The 19247-nt window shown below is 41.9% G+C and overlaps 1 protein-coding gene across 5 annotated transcripts in view; it reads right to left on the minus strand.

Annotated features, from left to right (window-relative positions):
• ATP2C1 (ATPase secretory pathway Ca2+ transporting 1) overlaps positions 1-19247 on the minus strand; it is a 124771-nt gene that overhangs the window by 93277 nt on the left and 12247 nt on the right. For 2 of the 5 annotated variants that reach the window (XM_081235791.1, XM_081235789.1), the window contains exons 1-2: positions 16841-16947; positions 16399-16580 (exon numbers count right to left, since the gene is read on the minus strand). The exons of 1 other annotated variant lie outside the window; for it this stretch is intronic. In XM_081235791.1, the coding sequence (XP_081091917.1) occupies positions 16399-16404 (6 nt within the window). In that variant the 5' untranslated portion in view covers positions 16405-16580; positions 16841-16947. Of the gene's footprint in view, positions 1-16398; positions 16581-16840; positions 17083-19247 lie in introns of those variants that run through there. 2 more of the 5 variants (XM_081235790.1, XM_081235792.1) reach the window with 2 other exon arrangements.

Genomic DNA, 19247 nt, shown 5'->3' on the forward strand with positions numbered 1-19247 from the left:
CACTGCGCCACCAGGGAGGCCCTCATGCTTAGTTTTTATAAAAAGCCTTTCTCATTCCAGCTTTACTTTTTTTTTTTTAACCAGAAGTTAGCTAATTGTCCCTCCACCATTTATTGAATAATAGATACAGCTCCCCCCAACCCTGCCCGCTAACCACTAAGTAAGTTATTCTCTGGAGAAGAGGGCAAAGCAGAGAAGAATAAAATATTACTAACTCAAACTTTTAAAGCCATTCTGTACAGTTACCTAGAATAAAATGATACCCAAATGTTCAAGAAGATCTTCTTATGTTTGTACCTATGTAAGAACATTACATCCTTAAAGTAAAGGGCAAGTCAGCTCAATGCCTATGAAAATTCCAACTGCCTTTTTTATAGAAATGGACAAGCCGACTGATGTGGAAATACAAGAGGCTCAGAATAGACAAAACAATCTTTAAAAAAGAAGAACAAAGTTGGCAGACTCATAATCCCTACGTTCAAAACTTACTACAAAAGCTACACTAATCCAAACAGTGTGGTACAGGCACAAAACAGACACAGGTCAATGCAACAGGACTGAGAGTCTAGAAATAGATCCATACATCCATGGTCAATTGATTTTTAACAAGGGTGCCAAGACAATTCAATGGAGAAAAAACAGTCTTCAACAAATAGTGCAGGGATAACTGGATATTCCATGCAAAAGAATGAAGTAGGACCCTCACCTAACAACATATATGAAAATTAACTGAAAATGAATCAAGTGAAAGCTATAAACTATAAAATTCCTAGAAGAAAACACAGATCTTTATCACCTTGAAGCAGGCAGTGGTTTCTTAGCTGTAACATCTAAAGCACAAACAGCAAAAGAAAAAAACAGATAAATTGGACTTCATCAAAATTTTAAAAGTTTGTGCTGCAAGACACGAAAGAAAGTGAAAAGACAATCTAAAATGAGAGAAATAGCTCAACTGGAGACTGGAGATAAGGGTGGCAGGGGCAGCAGTCTAGAGAACCTTTCAGCATCACCCGGACCTACTGGAAAACCATGAACTCTTCCTACTCTCAGGAAGCCCTTTCCTAAAGCCCTCCCTTTCCCTCCTCCCCCACCCTTTCTCCCACAATTCCCCCTGCAGCCATTCCGGCTACAACTCTCGGTACAATAAGGCTGAAGCCAGAGGAGGAGTCATGCAAAGGCTGTCCTAGACACATAGAATTAGAATTCCTACGTGGGATGTAGAGCCAGGGAATGTGAATTTACCAAAAACTCTCCGGTGATTCTCATTTGCGTGCTCTAGTGGAGGAAATTGTACCACACCATAAAAAGACTGGCAGGAACTTGAAAGTCAATTAAATATTTAGTTAAATGAAAATAACTGTTGTAAATATGGTTACTAAACTGAATGCAAAAATCCAAAGCCAAATCTTGAGAAAGAACATTTATATAATAAATATAGCATAATAATTGAGTTTTATGACCCCAGATTACATTAGTAAAGACAGGAATTTGTGAGATGTAAAAGCAAAAACAAAACAAACAAAAACAAAACCCATAAAATGAGAGAAATATCTGCAAATCCTATGTCTGCTAAGGGTCTTATAAGTGCTGCAGTAAACACCTCTACACAAATCTGTTTGTATGCCTGTGCAAGTCCAGGTATAGTACATATTGTTACGCAGGATCCAGAATACAAAGAGAATCTTTACAACTCAACAATAAAAACCCAAATAACAAAATCAAAGGGGCAAAAGATTTAAATAAACATTTCCCCAAAGATATGCAAATAGCCAAAAAAGCACATGAAAGGATGCTTGATACCATTAGTCATTAGGGAAATACAAATCAAAACCACAATATGATACCATTTCATACCCCATGGAATGGAAATTTTTTTAAAAAAGAAAGAAAATAACAAGTGTTGGAGAGGATGTGGAGAAATTAATCAGAGCCCTCAACACACTGCTGGTGGGAATGAAAAAATGATACAACCTCTGTAGGGGTTCCTCGATAAATTAAACATAGAATTACCATATAAGCCAGCACTTCCACTCCCAAGTATACACCCAAAAGAACTGAAAACATATTCACACAAAAACCTGTATAAGAATGTTCACAGCATTATTATTCATATTAGCCAAAAAAGTAGAAACAACCCAAATGTCCATCAACTGATAAATGTATAAACAAAATGTGGCATATCCATACAATAGAATATTATTTAACCAAAAAAAAAAGAAATGACACATGCTATAACATGGCTGAATATTGGAAACATGCTAAAATGAAAAGAGTGAGACACAAAAGGTCACATATTGTATGAATCCATTTACATGAAATATTCAGAATAGGTAAATCCAGAAACAAAAAGTGGATTAGTAGCTGCCAGGGTTGGGGAAAGGAGAGAACAGGAAGTGACTGCTCACGGGTAAGGGGTTTCTTTCGGGGGTGACAGCAATGTTCTGGAATTAGATGAATGCATAACCTTGTGAATATACTAAAAAACAATGAACTGTGTACTTTAAAATGCAGATTTTACAGTACATGAATTATATCTTAGAAAAGAAAAACAGTAAAGGACAGGATCCACAAAATAATTTAAGTCATGATTTACCCCAGCAATAAAAGAATTAGTATTCAGTCTGTAGGTGACTTTGGGTCTAAAACTATGCATCTAGAATAAAGAAGATTAATTGGGGGACTGATTTCAAGCAATTATAGTCATGGGACCATACAGAGAACAACTTTCCAAGTGCAGATGTAGAAATGAGAGCTGTAACTAAGGAACCAGATGAGCAAGCCCAAGAGAATGATCTCCAGAGTACAGTTCCTTTCAAGTAAACTGCTATGAGCCAAAGCACACTACAGCTCTACCTAACTTTAATCAAATCCAGCCCTTTTATGAAGGTATATTCATTACAGACATGGAGGAGGGATATGATCACCATTTACTTCAAAAGGTTTAAAAAATTAAAAATCAAACAGGATGTGGAAAGAAACTAAAAGAGAATACAAAGAGTTAATAAACATAATTTTATTACAAATGAGTAACACAACCTTACAGAAGTAGGTCGGGAAGAAAAGAACTAGCCTAAGTAACTTTGGAAAACAGATTTAGACTGTGTACTGTAAAGCTGAAGACAAATACTGTACTCTAGTTTAAAAATGTGTTTCTCAGACATCAGCAACATGGCAGAGTGAAAAGCTCCCTTTGTCTCTCCCTGTCAATCTACAACCAGTAAAACAGCCACAATACAACAAAAGTTGCCTCTGCCCAACACACCAGGACGCCAGAGAATTCCACACATTAGTACATATAAAGGTGAGTGGACTGGAACACACAGGGGAGGTGCTGCCTGCAGTGCCCACCCTACCACCTCAGTAGCTGAGCCCTCAGCCCCAGAGAAGCCAGTAATAGCAGGGGAGGCAGTACACACAATACAATTCCAGCCTCCCGGCCTCAACAGTCCCCAGATGAACTGGGCAGCAGCAGCTGTGGGGCCTGAGATGATACCCCTCCAGCCACTGAAGCACCCATATCTCCACGCCCCACACCCTACCTGCAGTAGCTGAGCTCTCACACCTTACAACACCCGACACAGCAGAGGCATCTGTGCAACCTCAACTCCCCCCACCCACTTCCTTCCTCCTCCCCCAGCAGCGGAGCCTGCAACTCAGGGGATCCCGGATGCAAACGACGAGCCCACCATTGGGGCACACCACCAGGTAGCGACACCGTAACACCAGTGACACTGTCAGAAGCAAGGTACCAACAACTCTGGAGGCACAAGAGGAAATAATGAGGGCACTGAAGCCACACCACTGAAGCCACACCTCCGACAGAGGTGGTGGAGGATGGAAAGTGCTCAGAATCCAGCAGAAAGGCGGTCACCACTTCAAATGCACTGGCAGAGGAACAACTCATCAAGCACCGTGAATAACCACAGTAACACTGTACCACGAAAAAGAAAAGGACAATTCTCTAGAAACCAAAATTAAAGTCACAGAATACTGCAATCTGGTAGAGAATTCCAAACAGCTGTCATGAAGAAACTCAATGAGCTACAGGAAAACTCAAAGCACTTCAATGAGCTCAGGAATAAAATTAATGAACAGAAGGAACACTTTACCAAAGAGACTGAAACTCTAAAAAGGAACCAAACAGAAATTCTGGAGCCGAAGAACTCAATAAATAAGATGAAGAATGAATTATAAAGCACTGGAAATAGAGCAGACCATATGGAAGAGAGAATTTCTGTCTCAAAGACAGAAATCTAGAAATGACACAACTAGAAGAGGAAAGAAATAAGATACTTTAAAAATGAGGAAATTCTACAAGAGCTATCAGACTCTTTTAGGAAGGGCAACATTAGGGTAATAGGTATCCCAGGAGAAGAGAAGGAGAAGAAAACATAGAGTTTATTTAAAGAAATAATAACTGAGAAATTCCCAAACCTGGGGAAAGGAACCAGATACACAAGCCCATGAAGCTAAGAGAACACCTAATTACCTCAATGCAAAAAGACCTTCTCCAAGAAATTATATTAAAATTGTCAAAAATCAATAACAAAGAAAGAATTTTAAAGGTAACCTAGAAAGGAACCCCACTCAGCAGATTTCTCAGCAGAAACTCTACAACCAGGAGGGAATGGAATGACATTCTCAAAACACTGAAAGATAAAAACTGTCACTCAAGAGTACTCTAGCCAGCAAACTTATCACTCACATATGAAGGACAAATACTTTCCCAGACAAACAAAAGCTGAGGGAGTTAATCAACACGAGACCTGCCATCTACCAGAAACAAAAAGGCAAAAGTACATAGAACTTCCAGTAGGGTGACAGACTCAGAAAATTGCAACTCTTTATCAGAACAGGTTCTTAAGCACTTTATTAGAGCATAAAGGTTAAAGGGAGAAAACAGGTAGAAAAAATAACTATATCAACTTCAATTTGGTAACAAACTCAACATAAAAAGGGAAAATTAATTTGAGACAACAAAAACACATAAAAAATGATGAAAACTGTATACATAATTACTTCATCTTACTAGAAAAAAAATTTTTTTAATATGTTTCTCACAGGGGAAAAGGTTAGCAATTCTGAAACTACTTTTGTGTGTGTGCACAAAGATTGAACAAATAAGTAAATATACTGTGGATGAGAACAGATTTCTTACCTCTGGAGAAGGAAGTAAAAGCAAAGGGAAAAAGCTGGGGGGCTGGGGACTGGAATGAACCCTGAGGTATGGGACTGGACCTGGCAGCATCAGTATGAACTCATGGTTTTTAATCTACATGTAGATGGATAGATAATGAAATAAAAATATATTTTTATGTAAATTACAAATGTGTATTACTATACATGTATTTGCTAGCTCTGTCTACTGAGAAGACTTAGAAACAGTAACACCCCAACAGTACTGAGCACACCTGGCACCCAAATCTTGGTTTCTTTTTTTTTTTTTTTTTTTTGCGGTACGCGGGCCTCTCACTGTAGTGGCCTCTCCCATTGCGGAGCACAGGCTCCGGACGCGCACGCTCAGTGGCCATGGCTCACGGGCCCAGCCGCTCCGCGGCATGTGGGATCTTCCCAGACCGGGGCACGAACCCATGTCCCCTGCATCGGCAGGCGGACTCTCAACCACTGCGCCACCACGGAAGCCCCAAATCTTGGTTTCTAGACACCATTCTCCAATAAAATGAATCTGCCTCCTTTAGAAAAATGGTTGATTCCATGGCTGCTGCAAACAGGAAAAACACAAGACGCATGGGGAACGCACTGTGGTACCAGAAAGTGAATTAGCACTCACAAAATGATGGGTACGCTGTAGAAAGGACACAGCAGGCAAATTTGAATGTGTTCTCAATAACCAAAGCTGGAACAATTTGAGCAAAAAAGCACTGGATTTTAACCCATATGGTAAAATAAATATCCACAGACCCATGTAAATAAATAATTGGACCACTGGTAAATGGAGGAAAAAGGACAATTCTTCCTTAACAGTAGAACTGCAATTAATAAATATAGAAGGAATGAGGGTGTAGGAGTTCTAATAGGTCTCCCCAAGATGTGCCACTTTGGCATGTGGATTATTTTGAGCTAAAGGCAATAGAGGGACTTCCCTAGTGGTGCAGCGGTTAGGAATCCACCTGCCACTGCAGATGACACGGGTTTGAGCCCTGGTCCAGGAAGATCCCACATGCCGCAGAGCAACTAAGCCAGTAACTATGCACAACTACCTAGCCTGCGCTCTAGAGCCCGCGAGCCATAGCTACTGAAGCCCACGTGCCACAACTACTGAAGTCCACATGCCCTAGAGCCCATGCTCTGCGACAAGAGAAGCCACCAAGATGGGAAGCCCTTGCAACACAACGAAGAGTAGCCCCCACTCGCCGCAACTAGAGAAAGCCCACGCACAGCAACAAGGACCCAACGCAGCCAAAGTTAAATAAATAAATTTATTTATTTATTTTAAAAGAAAAAGTATGATGAGATGCAGGATGTTTGCAGTTTCAAAGTACCTCCTCACAAGAGGAAGATATTAATTACAAATGAATTATTACAAGTGAAAAATTACATTTATTATTAAACATACAACTACTGTTTTTTTTTGTTTGTTTGTTTGTTTTGCCGTATGCGGGCCTCTCACTGCTGTGGCCTCTCCCATTGCGGAGCACAGGCTCCGGATGCACAGTCTCAGCGGCCATGGCTCACGGGCCCAGCCTCTCCGCGGCATGTGGGATCTTCCCAGACCGGGGCACGAACCCGTGTCCCCTGCATCGGCAGGCGGACTCTCAACCACTGCGCCACCAGGGAAGCCCCATACAACTACTGTTTTTTAAAGCCTTCAGCTAGCAACAATTATTTTACCAGTAATATCAGAATTTAAAAGACTGTGGTCTTCCTTTGTTAAAGGAATCACTGTCCTTGAAATCTATGGACTAGCCGGTAATTCAACCATACAAACAAATGGTAGATTCCTTAATTCCTTCTCCTACTACCTCCTACACCAATGGCCTTCATTTCAGGCAGCAGTTAATTGATGGACTTAATTTTACAGGCTATGGCAAACCAACCCCTTATGAAATCAAAAACATGACTGTGGCCTTCTTCACACCCTGTACTTACCTGACCTACAGGGCTACAGGTACAACAGGGAGCTGTGCAAGCCCTTCCAGCAATCTGTGGTCAGATACAACGTAATGGCATCAAAAGCTACCAACTTTGAATCCTACAGATTTAAGTTGAATGAGAATTTCTTTGCTGCCACGAAATCAGCTTTACTCTATTAATCTCATGTGACAGATGGGAAAATTAATGCATAGGGAGACAGAACTGATTTTTTTCCTAAAGGAAAGACTCCTCAAAGTACCAGCAAAGGACTCCTCAAAAATGAGAATGCCACACAACTATGTACATGTAAATAAACATTAAATACAGTAAGGCTATGATTAGAATGCATTTTCAAGGGAATGGTCTCTTGTATTAGAATTGAAAATACATGTGTCCCGTCCCTAACATGAGTGGAACAGACGGTGGTAACGTCCACACTTTACAAAAGAGAATAAAAAGGTACTTGACAAGCAAAAGAAAGCCACCTGGGCTTCCCTGGTGGTGCAGTGGTTGAGAGTCCGCCTGCCAATGCAGGGGACACGGGTTCGTGCCCCGGTCGGGGAAGATCCCACACGCCGCGGAGCGGCTAGGCCCGTGAGCCATGGCCGCTGAGCCTGCGCATCCGGAGCCTGTGCTCCGCAACAGGAGAGGTCACGACAGTGAGAGGCCCGCGTACCGCAAAAAAAAAAAAAAAAAAAAAAAAAAAAGAAAGCCACCTATCCACACCCTAAATAAGTAAATCTGAAGGAAAGTGCTGACTTCTGAGACGAGCCTACTTGAAATTTTGTAAACGGATAAAAAGGTAAAGGACATCACAGACATATGAGGTCTGGCATTTTCCAAAACAAGCAACTGAGAACATTTCAGTCTTAATTTCAAAGAACAGTAATACTGCTTTCAAATAGTAAAAGTTCTGAAAGCAAGTAAAATAATAAATTTAACCTATATGATTAGTAGGTAAAAACTTTTAATCCAGATTTTAACATTTTTGCCTACTGATAGAAACAAATCATGAAATACTCAAACCCCAAGCCAAAGTAGAGACAAAAATATAATTTGATGAAACCATGAGAAAAGCATTAAGATAATAAATGCAACTATAGTTTTGCTAGGCATCCCACTCGTCTCAGAAAAATATGTGAAGCCTTGAAATGAGAAGTTGTTTAAAAGACCAATGACAAAAATAATTTCCTCAAATCTACTCATCAACCAAGGTAAAGGAAATTAGTATTTCCTGAGCAGCTTTTTCATGCCAGGCACTTACACATCTTGCCCTATTTGATCCCAAAAAGCCTGAAGTAGAGTCATTACTATCTATTTATAAGTGAGGAAATCAGCGCTTAGAAGAGCTAACTTCCTTGCCTTTGGCTAGAACAATGTTTCTCAATCTCAGCACCACTGACATTTGGCCAGGTAATTCTTTGTTTTGGTGAGGACAGGGGACTGTCTTGTCAATCACAGGATGTTTACCAGAATCACTGGCCCCTGCCCACTGGATGGCAGAAGCATCCTCCCACAGCTGTGATTAACAAAAACCTCTCTAGACATTGGAAATGTCCCAGGGAGGGCAAAACTGTCCCCAGCTGAGAACCCCTGAGTTAGAGTGAAGAAGGCAGTATTTTCATTCAATAGACAAGGGCTACGTGCCAGACCCTGTTCAAACTGAATTAGGGACAACTGAGGGTCTTTGCCCTCAAGAGCTTGCTTTGAACCCTGGTCTTCTAGCCCAAGTGGTGTTCGATTTTAAAACAAGCCTCTCTGCACACACAGACAGTGTGACCTCCAACACCCTCCCTCTGGCCAGTGCCCACATGAGCTCACTCCTTCAGCCAGTCAGCAGCACCTCCACTCACCCATCTGCACTGGCTCAACAGTTTGTAGTCACTTCTGACTCAACCCTCCCCTTCATTCCCTGTTATCAAGATACTGCCCAAGCTCTGCTTGTTTTGCCTAGGAGTAAAATGTCTCTCTCATCCATCCCTATCCTCCATTCCCATCATTCTAATGTAGACACAAGGCCAACTCTCTGCCTTTTTTCTACTACCAGTAGAAATCAGAAGAAATTCACCTCTCTTGGTCCCTCAAATGAATTAAGAGTATACATCAAGATATCATAACTGAACTACCAACCTCTAGGGTAGGGGGCTGGCAGATATCAAAGAGTAGTCAGCAAAGACCACATCCTCTTTTTCTGGAGTGGGAAAGGAAATTGAAATTTCCCATCCCATCACAGACACTTTCACTCAGATGTTAACTTGCAGTAAGGAGCAGCCCTGACAAGCATTAAGAAAAGGACACAGGAGAGATTAGTTCACGTGACATTAAAAAGTGGCTTGCATGCTATTTCTGGCACTTGTGCCATGCACCACTTTTGCCTGCTCCAAGGGAATGGAGAACTGACACTCAAGAGGGAAGTGAGGTAAGATTCCCAAAGAAAGCTTGAACCAACGAGCATTTCTGCCCCTCCCAATGTTTAAACCCAGAGGTAGGTACAGCAAACATTCCACTAGGGAAACTCTAAAACAGATAGTCAAACAAAATCTAGTGAAATAACTGCATACTAACATATATATTTATATATTTATATTTATATTTATATATATATATATATATATATATACACACACACAACACATTCGTAGCATAATATACAGCACAAAAACATTAATTTATTTATACTGTAAATGAAAGGCTTTAAGATGAGAAAAAAATCCAGGATCTGTTTTAAAACTGATCTCTCGGGACTTCCCTGGTTGTCAAGAGGTTAAGACTCCACACTCCAAATGCAGGGGGTCCAGGTTCAATCCCTGGTCAGGGAATTAGATCCCGCATGCCGCAACTAAAATCCCACACACCACAACTAAAGATCCCGCACACAGCAATGAAGATCATACGTGCAGCAACTAAGTCCCAGCGCAGCCAAATAAATAAATAAAATTTTTTTAAATAAAGTTTATCTGTCTCCTAGGCAGAGAACAGAACTTCATTATATTAATGGTTCTTAGGAAATACTTTGTCCTTTTTGACTTTAAGACATCACAATCAAAATAACTTTAAATCCAATATCTGAAATTCACAACCTAATCAAAAGTCTTAATTTATACTTCACAGTTTCAAAAAAATAATGATCAAGAAAAGTATTATGGGTAATATCCTAAATACTTCTGCCTTATTATTTCTGAGTCTTCCTGTAAAGAACTGAAATCTAACACCAGTACAGGGTAGCAAATATATTCAGTGTCAGGGTCCTACTGCTATTCCAACTTTATCAGGTTATTCGTTTTATGTAACTAAATAAATAAATGAAAATAATTTCTACAAGGATCCTTCAACATCTCAGAGTTTTCTGAAAGAAGAAAAAATGTGTTGTGCTAAATTTCTGTTATTTCCTCTTGGGAGACACAAGTTTAGGTCAGTAATTGATGAAATGATCAAAAGTCAAGCCAAAAGACCTCCCTTTACCAAGAAATTATCATTAACAGGAATATTAAAGACATAATTCCAGTTCACACATTCTCTAACATCTGATGCAGGAAGAAAGAGATTGAAGTTGAATTAGATGCCCAGTTACAACCATCTTAAAATGATGTTTCTGACCCCTGCTATTACTGTCTTTCTCTGTCCATAACCTATGATAGCCTTGTAACATTTCATTCAATTTTTTTCTAAATGTATCCAATAAGCTTAGTCTAAACCAATCTAACTGAACACAATTTGAGTAACTCGGTCCTCCTTATCCACAGGTTCTGTGTGGCAGATTCAACCAACTGCAGATCAAAAACACTAAAAAAAATTCCAGAAAGTTTCAAAAAGCAAAACTTGAATTTGTTGCATGCTAGCAACTATTTACATTGTTTTTTACAACTATTTATATAGCATTTAGATTGTATTAGGTATTATAAGTAATCTAGAGATGATTTAAAGTGTAAGGGAGGATGTGCACAGGCCATACGTAAATTACTACACCATTCTGTATAAGGGACTTGAGCATCCTCAGATTTTGATATCCATGGGGTTCCTGGAACCAATCCCCTGATACTAAGGAATGACAGTAATTCTAAGATGTATACCTTTGTCAATATTAACTTAAAACCTTGAAGACGGAAGACATATTAACCAATGCGTATAAATACCAGCCATATAAAGGAAATTGCATTGATGGCCTGACATTTTTTTTTCTGAGAAATCCTTTCTTGTATGAAATGATGGCATTAACCTAGAGTTCATCCAACCAGTTTTTACTTTACCGCCTTTTACTAACACTTGTCCATATGAAAACTGTAAAAATAATCTTGTCACAACTGATGCCTGAAATCACTATAAAAAGAACCTGTTATTTAACAAAGTAAACATGGGAGGAACTTTTGAACTTACAAAGAGATCTCTAAGATGTTACCTGTAACAATGGTGTAATTCAAAATTTTCCCAGCTAACTTTACCATCAAGCTAAGGTGTTCTTTCCAGCTCTGAAACAAAATTTTACCTTGTTAATAAACAGATTACGGTTAACCAAGATCTCAAAAGAAAATCAGCCTTGAGCTCCAAGGGGAATGTTCCCTAGGAGACTATTCTGATTGATACTGCTTCAGTTAACAGAGTTGAGTTCTACTGACATTAAATGAATAATAAAAACATTAAGACAAATCATGTATTTAGGACTCAACTGTCAGGAGACCACTACTTACAAATATTCTCTGCAGCATCCTTCCTCTGGGTTAAATTACTACAGTTTATCAAATGCTATCACATAATCTTTTAGCTTCAACTCTTTTCTAGAAATACTGATTAAGAATATTATTTTATTGGGCTTCCCTGGTGGCGCAGTGGTTGAGAGTCCGCCTGCCGATGCAGGGGACACGGGTTCGTGCCCCGGTCTGGGAGGATCCCACATGCCGCGGAGCGGCTGGGCCCGTGAGCCATGACTGCTGAGCCTGCGCGTCCGGAGCCTGTGCTCCATAACGGGAGAGGCCACAACAGTGAGAGGCCCGCCTACCGCAAAAAAAAAAAAAAAAAAAAAGAATATTATTTTATCAACAAAACTGCAAACATTATAAATTATATTTTCCACACCTAAAGATATAAAATATTTTTAAAACCTGGTTTCTTATTTTTAAAGAAATACAATTAATATGGTTTCTCATCCCTTTTTCCTTACCGTTCCTCCAACTATCCTAACACAATCTTTTCTTAACATATTTCTAGTGACTAACAATTTGAACTTCAGTAATAAACTATTTTAAAAAGTAAAGTGTAGGGGCCTCCCTGGTGGTGCAGTGGTTGAGAGTCCGCCTGCCGATGCAGGGCACATGGGTTCGTGCCCCGGTCCGGGAAGATCCCACATGCCGCAGAGCGGCTGGGCCCGTGAGCCATGGCCGCTGAGCCTGCGCGTCCGGAGCCTGTGCTCCGCAACGGGAGAGGCCACAACAGTGAGAGGCCCGTGTACGGCAAAAGAAAATAAATAAATAAATAAATAAATAGTAAAGTGTAAAGAAACGTACTATCATTTTCAAATGCTATCCAAAAAGATCAGGGGAATTTATTCTAGATGGATTAGCCATGCCTCTAACCTTAAATTAAGCATGTCCTAAAATCTTGAAGATTATTATATTTCTATATTTAAGGCTATGTTAAATAGTTTCATGTGCATTAAATTTATAGTGGTTTTTCTATGAAACAGACCAAATTTATTCCAAAGAAAAAAATCCATTACTGGGAAGGAGAAATTATTTGCAAATTTCTCCAGCTAGAAATATCTTTTCTAATAAGCCATCCCTTTAAACATACAAATGATTAATTTTTTAAAAATCAGAAAAAGAGCCATTTACTTGTGCATCTCCAGTTCCTAAACGGTATCTGTTTAGATCTGTGATAAACATGCAAAAAGGAGCTCCAAAGGATGTGGATAAAATCCTAACCCATAAATGGAAGTCTAGAACCAGTCCCTGAAATTCCAGGAAACTAATACTTCAGATACTTCTAGTGACTGACTCTAAGTATTCATGATGCATCCTGGAGGCTAAGGCTAAAAACTGATCAAGGTTTGCCAAGAAAGTTTAAATGGGTCATGGGAGAAAGGTCCAGAAGAACTGAAACTGAAGTACCAAAAGAAATTAAGCACCGTGGTTGAAAGGAGCCACATGGATGAAGTTGTAGACACGACACACTCCCTAAGGACCTCCAGGCTCCCACTCCCAGGGCCACTAGCAATTCCATCCTATGCACACCTAGAGGTAGCTGGAACTTACCTACACACCAACTGGAGGAGTCTGTTTCTGGGGAACAGCAGCAACCACTCAGTCACTCGGCAGGCTAACTGTGTATCAACCATCCTTCTCTGGCACTTTACATACCAGGCTTCATTCTTTCCTCACACCCACCCTCCAAAAGAGGCCATTATCCCATTTCCAGATGGGAAAACTCAGCAGCTAAAAAAGCTGAGAAACATAGTAACTCATGAGATATTTACGAGAGGAAAAACATTACCTATTCCGATTCAAATCCAAGCCTGTCTCTTTCTACACTGTCCTCTGGTTTGTTGGTAGAGCCCCAACATCTCTACAGGCTTAAAGCCTTACACTATAGAAAATTCTGCACTTAAATCCACCCCCTCCCTAACAATGAAAACTTCACACACAGCATGTTGGCCACTACTGTACCCCCTTTCAACATTCAATGTCATGGGCTTCCCTGGTGGCGCAGTGGTTAAGAATCTGCCTCCCAATGCAGGAGACACAGCTTCAAGCCCTGGTCCAGGAAGATCCCACGTGCCATGGAGCAACTAAGCCCGTGCGCCACAACTACTGAGCCTGCGCTATAGAGCCCGCAAGCCACAGCTACTGAAGCCCGTGCACCTAGAGCCCGTGCTCTGCAGCAAGAGAAGCCACCGCAACGAAGAGGTGCCCCCGCTCACTGCAACTAGAGAAAAGCCCGCGTGCAGCAACAAAGACCCAATGCAGCCCTAAATAAATTAATTAATTAATTTATTAACCAAAAAAACATTCAATGTCGTAACAACATTAATGGCAGGTGGCATATTAGTATGCAAACACTGGGCTAGGCTATTTACAATTAACATTTATTGAGCACTACTATATATGCCAGATACTATTCTAAATGCTAACAACCTAAATGCTACTAATAAGGTAGGTTCTATCAATATCTTTATTTCACAGATAAAGAAATTGAAGCACAAAATGCTTTACTAATGTGCACAAGGCCAAATGATGGTAAGTGGGGATCCAGCATTCAAATCAAGTTGCCTGGTTCCACAGTGTGTGCTCTTAAATGCTAGCCATCCTCTCTCCCAAGAGAATTTATAGAGTTTCTCATTTAACCCTCCTAACTATGTAAGCCAAGTATTACCAATCCTGATTTATAGATGAGGAAACAGAGGCTTAGAAAGGTTAATTTGCTTAAAATCACACAACTTTTAGTGGTTAAGGTATAATTCCAGTCTGTTTTTGTTTCACACCCCTAAGATGTTACTATATCTCATATAAAAGAGAATACTAACTGTAAAAAGGAAAGAGACAGTAATCTATGTATTTCAAAATGGCCAATTGGTTTTGAAATTTTCTAGGCTATATACAAGTTCTTAAAAATGTTTAAGAAAAGAAAAAGAAGTGTTATGGTAATGAGAAACTGACAAAAATGGCCTCAATCATTATGAGGCGGAAAACCTCCACTAGTTTTTAAGAATTGTATAATCTTTTACTATGAGGCCAAATCATTATTTGGCCATAGAGCACAGAGACTCAGACACAAGCGTGCACCATGCTCCCATCTCACAACCACTCCCTACCACCTGAACAGACAATGAGAGCCAGCTTTATTAGTCATGCTCCTTTTCCTAAGAGATCAAGAAACAGAAAAGCAACATCTAACAATCCACTGACTTGAGGCTACACTCTTAAATCTGGTAACGTTCTAAAAGCAGAAGCTCAAGTTTAACATGTTATTTAAGATTCAACTACCAAGAAACAGGTATATGAATGCATTTAATATTCTTTGTCTCTTGTACAGAAAGGATCTGCCTTCCTTAAATCTATAAACTAAAAGACAAAGTGGAAAAAACCTCAGAAAACTGATTTTCCGTTACCACCAGACAAAAATTACTGCTTTCGAATGCTGTTTCTAAAGATCCAGTTAGACAGTGGAAGTCCGCTGCAGTTATATACATGAGTATTTCAGAAAATGTCTTCCACAAATTATCCATCCAGAGTAAAATTAAGCAAGATAATCATGCCTTTCATCATATTTCCCTCATATCCCAGGGGTCTCAGATAGCAAAACACATTATCGCATATAAGAAAAGTCTATTTTAAAATAACTAGTCCTACTTAGGACAATCAAGCTTACATTTTCAACAACAGAAAAACAAATTAGAAAGCCAGCAAGCCCAACTGCAGCTCCTTTGTACCAGATATAGATTTTAAAAACCAAAGATACATGAAAACAAAATGTAATTTGTAAATATCTTTCATAGCAACTTACAGCCCCACTCAAAAAAAACAAGGAATAAATGAAAAAAGATTATCACACACAAGTCATTAGTCCAAAGAATAAGCGTGTTTGTTTCAGGACGGGAAAAACAACACTGATTCAGAGTTGTTCAATGCTTTTAGAAAATAATCAGTGTATGAAAAGCATTAAATATTTTATAAGGCCAAAGGAATCAAGTAACATGTGAATGATAATCCAGTGCAGTTGCAGCATACAGTGGACAAACAGATTCCACTGTCAACCTCCCAAAACATGTTTTGAAATGAGGAGGAACTTTAAGAAATCACCTCATAATATTTCGTTAAAATCAGAATTGATTTTTGTGAACTGAAAAACAACGAATTTTTTTCCCCAAAGCTGCATTTAATAAAAAATAGTTTTCTTATAAATGAATCCAGCTACACCAAATCAAGGCTTGATATGCAAATATACAGGGATGCAATGCAGAGCCTTCCCTCCCCATCTCCACTTCCCCTGGAGTGATTCCTCTCTCAGAGACTATGAAAACATGCAGAGATGCCATCTGAAATGAAAACTTCCCTTCCATCCCCTAAGCTAAAGAAGCAGGTTCCTCGGGAAAGCAGAATCAAGCTCAGTCACCCTACAGAACCTTAATTTCCGAAACGCCCCATGTTACCAAAATAAAAGCTAGATATCCTAGGAAAGCAATTCCTTGGACACTTCACAATCAAAGGAAAAATAAAATCAGAGAATTAAAAAGGTGGCGAAAGACAGACAACTTAAAAGCCAACCACCACACCCTCAACTCCGCGCTGCAACCCGCCTGCCGGGGGCCTTTACCTTCATCTTCCATCGAAACTGCACTTGGGTTGATGGCTACAAAGTCTTTAGTGTCAGCCACGGCCACACTGGGAAGAGAGAGGAGAGGAGGACAAGAAGAGAGGCCCCCGGAATCCCAGGCCGTCACCCCCGCTCCCGGCCACGCGACCCGCGGCTGCGCCCACCACCCCTAACAGCAGCATCTGCAAGAGAAACCGGAGAAGCGGCGCTGACGGGTGCGGGAAGGGACGTCCGCCCACCACCACCCCGGCCCCGCGCCCGCCCCCTGGCTGCCCGCATCCCCCCACTGACGCCGGCGGGGCGGGGCAGCGCCCCGGAGACGCCCCCAGCCGGGTACCCCGGACGCCCCCAGGACCTGGAAGTCTCTAGAAACGGGGGACAAGAGGTCATCCGGGCGCCCCCCAAAGCCCCAGACCCCTTTTCTGGGCTGCGGGGGACTCACCCGCGGGCTCGCGGGAGAGGCTCGCCGAGCGGCGGCGCCGGACGGGCGCCTCTCCCGGCGTGGGGGCGGCAACCGGGAAGGCGGGCGGGGCGGGAAGGGCAGCAGGTGAGGGGACTGGTCTCGGGCGGCCCGGCGGCTCGGTGCGGCAGTGCTGGTCTGCTCCCGCCTCCGCCTCCTGGGCTCCGCCCTCCCCACCGCCCGCCGACCCGGCGCGCCCCGCACCCCGGGCCCGCCCCGCACTCCCGGGGCCAGGCGGACCGAGCTTTGTCGCCACCACTTCCGCCGCGAGGGGCGCGCGCGCGCAGGCGCACTTGCACGCCCGGGCACGGACGGCGGAAATGAGCGGAGCCCGCCCCAAGGGGCTTCGGCTGGGGGCGCCAGCCCAGGCCCCACCTGCCCTGCGGCGGCCCCTTGCCCATCCCGGAGACGTGCCCGGCGTTTCTGCGCACCCACCGGGCGCAAGCGTGGGAGAGCTGCCAGCTCCCCCGCGCCGGCCGCGCGTCCTCAGGAAGCAGCCGCTGGCCCAGACCGAACGGGCAGGCGCAGCCATGTTCTGGCCCCCCGAGGTGTCTGAGCGCCTCAACGATGCAGTGGGAAGCCGCTCCCGCTGGGCGGCCGTCACAATCTGGGCAGGTGACGCGGGGACCCCGCGGCCGCACTTGCAAGCCAGTCACGGCTGCTCTGCGCTGCGGGGCCACTTCCCAAAGTTCCATCCCGATGGGGGTTTGCCTCAGCGCCCGCGAGCAAAGAGAGCCAAGAGCTCCGAGAGCTCAGGGGAGGGCTTCGCATCCGTTCAAGTGTGCAACCCGAGAGGCTGGAACAATTAAAAGCCTCTTGTCCCCAGATGGAAGCTGAAGAACGGGCATTACCTTCAGCCGCAGGTTCTCTTTTGCCACTTGAACTTTTCACTTGCTCAGCACCTAACCCAGACCCCCAACAGGTCACTTTTGATGGACGATTGAGTTTAATAATCCTTGTCAAGCCAGACACAGCAGACGTTGAACCTAAGTCGTCGTGCACCCAGATCCTCTAGAGGGCAGGTCTACACCTGCTGAGTTCCAGCGCATCCTGCAGAGAACTCAGGGGACAGGATAACAAACGGACCGGGTTACCTGTTCTGTTTGGCCCAGGTTAAGTGGAACTAGTCTAGGATCAAAAATCCTGGGCAGGTTTCTTGATTGAAGAAACATTGAGATTTTATTCGGCAAGGTCACTTTTAAATTTCAGAAGTGAAACCATAAAAATGAAGATGAAACATTTCGAGTCTCGGAATTACTATGTATATGACCACCTTTGGCTTGCATGCTTAATGATTTTTGTCCACTTAGTGGTGATACACATAAGGCTATGATTGGTGCAACAGTGAATGTGCTATCTCTTGCCCAGTGCTGTAATCAGTTTGTAATGATTATTACTATACTTACTGGACCTTGACACCACCACAGCATCACATTAAAAACACAAGAAAGCCTCTAAAGTAGGAAATGTATAGACATAGACGTTATTTGTTATTAACATATGATCTTACAAAATAGAGGGTAATTTTCTATTGGATTGCTTTAATGAGCTCAAACATTTTATCTCCGGCAACTTTTTAGAATTATCTGTTGTGAACTGCAATACTCCTGCACTGACACTGAATTCCTAATTACCCACCCCCCCCCAAGATTTATCACTCCATTGCTTATATCTAAAGTAACTTACACTGGAATTTTACTCTTTGGTTGCCTAAATTGTGAAAGCCATTATTCCTATTGCCAAGCCAAAAAAGAAACTGGATAACACCAGCTTTGTTCAGAAGAATTGTTACTTACTTCATGCATCACCTCACAAATTCCAAGACACTGGAGCAGTAAAAACCCCTAAAGGATAGCTTTCAACCACTTAGCTGATCCTTAAGCTTCATCAACATATCTCTGCAGAGTGGTCTTCTGTTCTATGCCTGTACCAAGCTAGCTCCTCCACCAAGCTAGCCAATATAAGTAGCACAAACTTTGACTTCCTATGTATAGGAAAGGCAGCATTTATTAACAATATTCAAGCCAGAGCAGTGAGGAATGCTTGGGCCACAAGCTTCAGAAATCTTCCTTCTCCCAGCATTTCCTTCTCTGACCAGCTGACCCACCATGAAACTTTTGTGTAGCAATCTCCACTTCCTCATCTCGGGGAAAGAGGATTAAAATACAGGTACACTGCATTACATACACATACAAACATATATGTGTGTACACACATTCACATATATACATACATATATATTATGAGAATATATATAGATCTGGGCATAACAACTATCCTTTCTCCCTCAAAAGATCGTTGTGAGGATCTGGTAAAATGAAGACAGGTTGTGAATTATAAGCACTATAAAAGTTTAAGATTATCATACGGAGAAATAAGCAAAAGAATG

The sequence above is a fragment of the Mesoplodon bidens genome (genome assembly GCF_964165515.1).
Source record: "Mesoplodon bidens genome assembly, chromosome: 5".
Lineage (NCBI taxonomy): Eukaryota > Metazoa > Chordata > Mammalia > Artiodactyla > Ziphiidae > Mesoplodon > Mesoplodon bidens.